At 41.7% G+C, this 9,925-nt stretch overlaps 1 protein-coding gene across 1 annotated transcript in view; it reads right to left on the minus strand.

The window, feature by feature from the left end:
- Window positions 1-9,691, minus strand: part of WDR64 (WD repeat domain 64) — a 122,906-nt gene extending 113,215 nt beyond the window's left edge. Inside the window, exons 1-2 of the mRNA XM_034766871.1 lie at window positions 9,538-9,691; window positions 7,482-7,648 (exon numbers count right to left, since the gene is read on the minus strand). Coding sequence (XP_034622762.1) covers window positions 7,482-7,648; window positions 9,538-9,691 — 321 coding nt within the window. The remainder of the gene's footprint in view (window positions 1-7,481; window positions 7,649-9,537) is intronic.
- Between the last annotated feature and the right edge of the window lie 234 nt (window positions 9,692-9,925).

A 9,925-nucleotide genomic window follows, 5' to 3' on the forward strand; every position in this document is an offset into this window, starting at 1 on the left:
AACCATTGCTATCAACCAAAATAAAACAAAACAAACATCTCCTCCTGTGCCTAATTCTTGGAATGGTGTCAACCCCATTTGACCTTATTAGAGCCATATCTAACCAGCTTAACTCAACCTACAAATGTTTATGATTTGGTCCTATCATTTTATGCATGATTATGAGAGATCAAAAATGTCTGTGGATTCCTTTGGCCGTGTTGGGTACAATGCTGGTTTGGTTCAATTTAGCTAAGAATGAGTTACAGTGGACCTAGATGACTCATGCCTCTCCATATGGGGGTGTGTGGGGGGGCACAATCTAAAGGGGAGGACACATTACTGCCCCACGTGTCTCCTTTGCCCAGTAACACCCCCCTCCCCCCCCCCGCACCCTACACCCAGCCTGGGGCTGCCGTGCTCTCCCTGCCCTCCCAGAGTTACCTGAGCGTGGAGGTGCAGGGGGCTCTGTCCTTCTCCCACTGTGCCTCCCCACACCAGCATGTTCATCTGTTCTCCCTGGCAGCCAGGTCCTGGTGGGGAGCAGAACGGAGCTGCTTCTCATGCAGCTGAAGCTGGTTGCTCCCGGTCGCTGCTCTGTGCAGTGTAGCAGTTGCCTGAGAGAAAGCCTGGCTCTGGAGGTGGTGGCAGGCCAACCCCCGGCCCAAGCCCGGATGCTGGGGACAGGAGCCGAGCAACCCGGAAATGTGCCAGGGGGAAGAGGGGACTCTAGCTCACTCGGCCCATCCCTGGCAGCCAGGCCTGGGTGGAGGGTGGCCTGCTGCTGCCACCGCCCCAGCCAGATTCTCTCACAGGCAGCTGCTGTGCTGCACAAAGCAGCCACCTTGAGTGGTCGGTGTGAGAAGTGGCTGGTCCCGCCTCTTCTTCTCCCTGCCCAGGCTCAACTTCCAGGGACAGGGGCCAAGCATGCGGGGGGGGGGAGGAGGGGGAGGCGCAGTGAGAGATGGACAGATCCCCACTCCCTCCCCCCTGGCAGGCCAAGTAGGAATCTGGAGGCTGTGCACTTGAGCCCGCATGCCCCCACCCACCCGCCATCCCACACATCACCTATGACAGTGGACATAATGTTTGTTGGGCTCAGACAATAAACTGAAGGTCATTACAATCACAAAATTGTAGAATTGGAGAGGACCTTGAGAGGTCATCTAATTCAGTCCCCTGCACTCATGGCAGGATTAAGTATTATCTAGGTCATCCCTGACAGATGTTTGTCTAACCTGCTCTTCAAAATCTCCATTGATGGAGATTCCACAACCTCCCTAGGCAATTTATTCCAGTGCTTAACCACCCTGACAGTTAGGAAGTTTTTCCTAATGTCCAACCTAAACCACCCTTGCTGTAATTTAAGCGCATTGATTCTTGTCCTTTCTTCAGGAGTTAAGAACAATTTTCTCCCTCCTCCTTGTAAGAACCTTTTACGTACTTGAAAATTGTTATCATGTCCCTGCTCAGTCTTCTCTTTTCCAGACTGAACAAACCCAGTTTTTTCAATCTTTCCTCATAAGTCATGTTTTCTAGACCCTTAATCATTTTTGTTGCTCTTCTCTGGACTTTCTCCAATTTGTCCACATCTTTCCTGAAACGTGACGCCCAGAACTGGACACATTACTCCAGTTGAGGCCTAATCAGTGCAAAGTAGAGCAGAAGAATTACTTTTCATGTCTTGCTTACAACACACCTGCTAATACATCCCAGATTGATGTTTGGGTTTTTTGCAACAGTTGTTACACTGTTGACTCGTATTTAGCTTGTGGTCCACTATGATCCCCAGATCCCTTTCCGCAGTACTCCTTCCTAGGTAGTCATTTCCTATTTTGTTTGTGTGTAACTGATTGTTCCTTCCTAAGTGCAGTACTTTGCATTTGTCCTTATTGAATTTCATCCTATTTACTTCAGACCATTTCTCCAGTTTGTCCAGATCATTATGAATTTTAATCCTATCCTCCAAAACACCTACAATCACTCCCAGCTGGTATCGTCTGCAAACTTTATGAGTGTACTCTCTGTGCCATTATCAAAATCATTGATGAAGATATTGAACAGAACTGGACCCAGAATTAATCCTTGCAGGACCCCACTCGATATATCCTTCCAGCTTGACTGAACCACTGATAACTACTCTCTGGGAATGGTTTTCCAACCAGTTATGCACCCCCCTGATAGTTGTTCCATCTAGGTTGTATTTCCCTAGTTTGTTTATGAGAGGGTAATGCAAGACAGTATCAAAAGACTTACTAAAGTCAAGATATAACGTATCTACTGCTTCCTCCCATGCACAAGGCTTGTTACCCTGTAATAGAAAGCTATTAGGTTGGTTTGACTCAATTTGTTGAAATCCAACAAATCCATACTGACTGTTACTTATCACCTTATTATTTTCTAGGTGTTCGCAAATTGATTGCTTAATTATATGCTTCGTTATCTTTCTGGGTACTGAAATTAAGCTGATTGGTCTATAGTTCCCCACGTTGTCATTATTTCCCTTTTTATAGATTAGCACTATATTTGCCCTTTTCCAGTCCTCTGGAATCTCTCCTGTTTTCCATTACTTCTTGAAGATAATCGCTAATGGGCTCACATATCTCCTCAGTGAGCTCCTTGAGTATTCTAGGATGTATTTCGTCAGGCCCTGGTGACTTGAAGACATTTAACTTGTCTGAGTAATTTTTAACTTGTTCTTTCCCTATTTTAGCCTCTGATCCTACCTCATTTTCACTGGCATTCACTATGTTAGACATCCAATCGCTACTAATCTTTTTGATGAAAATTGAAACAAAGTCATTTAGCATTTCTGACTTTTCCACATTTTCTGTTATTGTTTTCTCCCCCGCCTTGAAAACAATGGTTGCCCTGTTTTAGTATAAGTAAAATCCGGACAATTTCAGGACTCTGCAGGTTTTTGTAGTTCAGTTTCCAGCTCTTGCTTCCGTTTCCATTTATTACCCAGTCTCCACATGATACATTTCCTAGATTAATGTCCTGGTAGGTGTGGTCATTTATCAAGTCATCGAAGGTGTACAGATAGCTTCTAATTCACATTATCAGCAGATTTCACACTAAAAAAAAAACCTCTACAACTTTTTTTTGCAGTGTCATATTTCAAAGAATGATGGTTATGGCTAAACCTAGATGAAATAGCTTCAATAGAACTTTCATTTCTTTAATTCCTTCTATTTCTAGTCATCACATAATTAAGCATTGCCATTTTCAGAATGATTGCTTGGGTGACTTTCTAACTATTCTGTATTATTAGTCATTACATTATTTTTCCTTGCAAGAAATTAACATTTATTTGTAGAGTGGAGATGTTTTAAAATCTCAAATTTCCCTCCCACAGTATCCTGTACAATTTGTGACCTCCATTTCCAAGATCTGTCTATGAAGAGAGCTGTTAATTCAATTTTACATTACACTACTTTCCTCCATATTAATAGGCATCTTAAGCACCCTACATACAAATATAAAATTCACCAGTTCATGTGCTCCCCAATTGATAGTTTTTACTCAATCTCTGCTCTAACACAATGAATTCAAATGCTGGCATTTACTATTATATTCCTGAAGAATGCTTATAGGTCTGGGACCTGGGACCTTCAGACAGCATTTGTGCTGGTGGCACACTAATTGGGTAGCATAGATGTTTAAAATCCTCCTCCAGCAAGGGTTTTTGTACTCCTGCTTCTAAAGCAGCCAGAGGGCCAGGTGTCCTTTAAGAGTTTCCCTGATCAGGTAAACAATTGTAAACTGATAGGCAATCACAACAAAATGTACCCTACCCTCTAGCCCAGGTTGCAGTTGGAAGCAGTTTTGATGTATTTTCCCAAGTTTGTCACAGTCTCATGTTGCTTTGGTAACCCCAATATGTTGTAATAAACTGGCAAGTATTATGCATACCACTGCCCTTTACTGGGATGGAATCAGAACTGCTCAGCTGTGTTAGAGACCTGCTGCTGCCAAAAGACTACAGAGATTCTCCTCCAGCTGAAGTAGTACAGAGCCTGTGCTTTCTGGAGCAGGAAGTTCCAAGTGCTAGTCCACACTGCCACCAGCTGCTATGGTGTACAGCAAAGACATAACTGTGGAGGGCTACACCACAAGTTACTGAGCTCAATACAGAGGTAGCTAGGGGAAATTTAACAGCCTGAGTTATGCAGGAAGTCAAACTACATGAGGTAATGGTCCCTTCTGGCCTTAAACTCTATTAATATACGTCATGCCACCAGGCTGTTGCCCCTTGTTAATGGTCATTTACAGATGCTAACCAGTCCTTTGATACTTCTCAGTGGTGAGAAGAGAGTCCTCCAGCCAGCTTTAACCTGCTTTCTTTTCCAAGCACTTACAACTACAGCTGGTTGAAAAATGCTTATTATTTTTTGCAGAAAAATGTGAAAATGTTTCTTTTTTTCTCAAATATTTCTCTATTTTCCCCCCATTTTTTCCCAATGACAGCCAAAACAAATTTTGGTTTTCAAAAACAAAACAACAAAACCCAGAAAATTTGACCAAGTTCATTTTGGTTGAAAAACCATTTGTTTTTTTTTTTTTTAAATATTTTGACAGATTTCAACCAGATCTACATAAAATGCTAGCTGGATGGTATATTCCTTTTTGGGAGGCTGGGGAGGATTTATTCCACTGTATATACCCTTCAGAAATAATAATGCCACACTTCCATATAAATGCACAACCTCATCCAGCAGGTCTGATCTTTTTTACCACCTGAAGCATGATTTGGCTGATGAAGAGCAGCCTTCTATAACATCCCTATGTTCTTTTGTTTCTTTTAGTCCCCCTGCGCCCACCTTTTAATAACGGTGGTGAGTACATTAACAGCTGCTTTCCCCTCTTGTGCACAATGTGCCAAAAATTATACATCAAACCATTTTTTTCTCAGTGCTGTTGTAAAGGGAACTAATGAAGATGCTCTGAGTAATTTTAAATCTTTTCCCTAACGTACGTGGATAATGCTGGCTGTCATTTTGTCATTTTCATTTTCCCTATACTCTTTTACAACAGCCTTAACCCAATTATCGGCTGCATTAAACTCTCAGGGCAAAATTCACCCCTCCCAGGAAAGTATTCTAAGTGGTGATCAAGCTAAGGTTTGGGAGGATTGGGAAAGCTGGAATTCACCCTCCTCCCCAACACAACCCCTCTTATGCAGCCACTATCTCAGCTGCTGGGCCTGAATAGCCACTGCTATTCTCTGTGCTAGGCTCACTGTCTTTTAAACCTTGGATTTAGTACATCCTTCCCAGTTTGCTGCCATCTGGTTCTTTCCATGCTGCTCTATTTAGCATAGGTGTGGAGCCTGCCTCAGCAGTATACAGGAGGTGCAGAAGCCCCTCTGTTTAGTCACTCTGCCTGCATCCCACCTCCATGCAAAGGGATACTACAAGATTGAAATGATGCTGAGGTTCTTGCAAGGACTAGAATTTGGCTAATCCTATAGTGTAGCTGGTATATTTCTTAACACCATTGGCTATTTCAAGAACCCGTCTCTTGTGCACCATGTCCTTGTAACACTGAAAATGCCCATTTTCTTCTTTTCTATTACTAGCAGAGTTTCAAAGGAAAGCTGAAGAGAGGTGGTTAGCAACAGCTTCTCCTTTCAAGTCTCATCTTAAGAGAGGAGGCAAGAAGGAACAAGGAAGAAATGTAAGGGGAGGACATGAAGGGAGAAAAGTTTTACGTTTAGCTTTCACTAGGTGAATACTGTAACAAAAAGGTTGGTCATGATTTAAAGATCTAGCTGATAAAAAGGCCCTATAGATTCAAGTACATTGACTGGAAGTTAACGACATGATGTTTGAAAGCCTCTTCAGCCAACCATATCACAGCTTTCATCCAAGCCCCACAGATAACATGAAGCATTTTTTTTGTCTTGACACACACAGTTGATCTGAGAATAATTTGTTAGTAGAGTGATATCATAAAGAACAAAATCACAAGCAAAAATATTTAAGTCGGGGACTTGATAGAATCACTCTAGGATGGAAGCTCTTTTACCAGACAGTCAGGACCAAATGCATTGCCACTGCAGTGGTGCTAGAAAATTATATGAAGATGTTCTGTATGGATTATCAAAGGCTAAGAGCTGGGTAGCTCAGAGATCACTAAACATCATTTGAAGTTCCAGAGTAATGAGGAAGTCTGCCTCTTGAATCTATAACATGGTTTAGTTAGTAACACTGTCCCTCTGGGCCACAAAGGCAGTCAAATAAGTCTACGCCCATATAGCCAATTCTGACAGTGCAATCCTAGGAAAGGCACTGCGCTGTAGGTGTTATCAGGTCCCCAGTGCCTAGCTCTGGAAGTTGTCCAAGTGGAAGATAAAAATCTTATGGCAATAGGATGTCATGGGTTCAGTTGGCATAGGTTGGCTACAGCATACAGCTAGACATCCTACACAGAATGGCTACTTGTAAAGCTATTTTCCATGAATATTTTTATTTAGAATCATATACTTCTTTGGTATAGGCTCAGTAATAACCATGACAATTCAATGATTAAGCACCTTTCAGTTAAAATGCCACCACTTCTATAACACTTTCCATTTACAAATTATAGAGCCAAATTCGTCCCTGCTATAAGAGTTAATGAATCCTCACGACACACCCGCGAGGCAGCCAGTCCTTTACAGAAGGTACTTGAGCACCTACATGCTCATTCAGGTGCCTAAATGTGAGAGTTTTCCTGAGGGCAGAGCCAGGCCTTATATGCTATTTTTTGCACCTAGGAGCATGGTAATTTGTTGGTTATTGAACAATGATTATTGTACACCTAACACACAGCATCAAAAGGGTCACATCTTGCAAGGCACTGATCCATCCCACTACCTTTCCCAATCAATGTGAGCTAGCAGGTCGGTATCTTGCAACAGGTGCTCAGCATTTTGGAAGATATGACCCTGATATGTTTAATTGCTCCCCAAGTGAGAGCAGATTGTACAGAGGAAAAAGTCCAAGGGACAAATTTAGCTCCCCTCTCTTGTAATGTGCATACTCTCATTGGAGACGTGTGCATCCAAAGGCAAAATTTGTCCCTAAGATTGTTGGCTGTACATGTATTTTTAACTGTTCACCACCAAACTAAAAATAAATGCTTCCTCTTTCTTTCTCAGCTTGTCAAAATTGTATTTATTATTGGGTTTTGTTAACATCTTGGATAAAGGCTCATATTATTAGAAACGAGATGCCCTAAGCCAGTCCTTCACATTTTACCGCTCACTTATTCTCTAACCAACCAGAACAATAGTTTTAGCTAATTTTCCATCTAGCCTCAAAGCAAGATCCTTTTTTTAAAGTGTTTTGGCCTGTAGCAGATGAAAAATTTATAGAAGCAGTAATAAATGACATGGAAATGTCACTTTGATTATGTGCATTCTCCGTGAATCCATTCTCATTCCATGCCGTCAGTGATTACATACTTGCATAAATTAACCTGGCATTTCACTATTTCAGATTATATATAAACCTTACCTCACACCATTCTATTCTTCCATCAGGATTGTTGCTAATTTTCCTGAAAAAGGTCTTAACATCTTGATCCTTCACTTCTGGACCAAAGAGGGTTTGTACTGTCTCATAGAATTTATCATAATCTATTTCATCTGTATTGGAACAAAAATAACAAAATAAAACAAAAATCCATCAGAGTTGAACACTAGCAAATTGTTTCTTCTCATATTTCCTTCTTTGACAAGGTTACTGGCCCAGTGGATTGTGGGAGGGAGGAGGGAAGCAGTAGATGAGATAGATCTTGATTTTAGGAAGACTTTTGACACAGTCCCACATGACATTCTCATAAGCAAACTAGGGAAATGTGGTCTAGTGGAAAATACTATAAGATGGGTGCACAACTCCTTGAAAGACCATACTCAAAGGTTCACTGTCAAACTGGGAGGGTGTACCTAGTGGGGTCCTGCAGGAGTCAGTCCTGGGTCCAGTACTCGCCAATATTTTCATTAATGATTTGGAATAATGGAGTAGAGAGTATGCTTATAAAATGTGCAGATGACACAAAACTGGGAGGGATTGCAAGCACTTTGGAGACAGGATTAGAATTGAAAACTACCTTGACAAATTGGAGAATTGGTCTGAATTCAACAAGATGGAATTCAATAAAGACAAACACAAAATACTTAATTTAGAAAGGAAAAATTAAATGAACAACTACAAATTGGGGAATAACTGTCTAGGCAGGACTGCTGAAAAGGATCTGGGGGTTATGGTGGATCACCTATTAAACATAAGCTAACAATGTAATGCAGTTGTGAAAAGGCTAATACCATTTTGAGGTGTATTAACAAGAATGTTTTGGATAAGACACAGAAGGCAATTTCCCAGCATTACTCAGCACAGGTGAGGCCTAAGCTGGAGTACTGTGCCCAATTCTGGGTGCCACACTTTAGGAAAGATGTGGACAAATTGGAGAGCATCAAGAAGAGAGCAACAAAAATGATAAAAGGTTTAGAAAACCAGACATCTGAGGAAAGGTTAAAAAAAATCGGCTTGTTCAATCTTGAGGAAAGAAGACTGGGGGAAGGGGGGGCCTTGATAACATTCTTTAAATATATTAGGGGCTGTAATAAAGAGGATGGTGATGAATTGTTCTCCTTGTCCACTGAAAGTAGGACAAGAAGCAATGGGTGTAATCTGCAGTAAAGGAGATTTAAGTTACATATTATGCAAAATTTTCCAACTACAAGGGTAGTTAAGCTCTGGAATAGGCTTCCAAGGAAGGTTGTGGCATCTCCATCAGTGGAGGTTTTAAGAACAGGTTAGATAAACACCTGTCAGGGATTGTCTAGATTTACTTGGGCCTGCCTCAGTAGAGGGTGCTGGACTAGATGACCTATTGAGGTCCATTCCAGCCCTACATTTCTATGATACTACATTTGGTTCCTGGTTTGATTTCACCTTCAGCATCATTAATGTTCAATTTCTCTATCTTCTTGTTGAATTCGTTCTAGCATCCCTGCCCAAAAAATGTCAACCTTCTTAATTTCCAAAAATCTCATGGGTTAAGAGAACATTCTGCTAACCTACCACCCAGGAGTATTCTGAGGTCAAAGAGAGTTCTGTGACAAAGCTGACTTTTTTGTGCATCTAAAGTTGCTGGCCTGCAGTGGTAACAACCTACACGAGGTTGAGTTACTTATGATAATATAAATGGACTGACTTGGACAATTGGTTCATGTGTTTGATTCATTCAACACACAAAGCACTACGTAAGGATTAATCGAGTACTATTATGGGGAATCACTATGAGGGGATGCTGCCAGGAAGAATATGTTTTTGTGGGTAAATGGCTCAGTTACAGAATCTGGCCATAATAAGACTGCTGTAGGTTTTAGCTTATCAGGGAAAATATTTTCTTAGAGCAATCTGCATATTTCCCTTAAAAATGGGGAAGGCGAGCCCTAGACAGTATGCCAGTTTGGGTCTTCTGTAGAATCCTGGCCATCCCACATAGCTACCCAGACTCCACTCCCAAATTACACAGCCTTTCAATCAGAAAGACAATGTCTCTTACCCTGATCTTTAACGTACATCCCTAATCTTTCCTCCCTCTTCTGGGCGACTGTTTTTCCAATCAGTGTCTGAAACTGCTTCAAGGCATAGTTGAATTTTGCCACATCAGAAAGAGTACTGAGTTTTTCTTTTTCTGAATCCCGCCTGTCAGACATCTTCGATTGATGGCATGGAGGTGCGTCATGCGGGAAGGACAGCTTGGAGAATCCTCCTCCTCACAGCACCCCCAATCCTTGTTTTGGGTCCTGAAATCTTAAACTGTCATGCAATGGTGTGTGAGGTGCAGCTGCATGACCCTAATTCCAGGTGTCACTTAAATAAGTGAGCAATGATTGGCTTGACAAGCACTTCCTGCTGGCAAGCCTATCAGCAAACTCCTGATGTCATAA

The sequence above is a fragment of the Trachemys scripta genome, chromosome 3, assembly GCF_013100865.1.
Source record: "Trachemys scripta elegans isolate TJP31775 chromosome 3, CAS_Tse_1.0, whole genome shotgun sequence".
Lineage (NCBI taxonomy): Eukaryota > Metazoa > Chordata > Testudines > Emydidae > Trachemys > Trachemys scripta.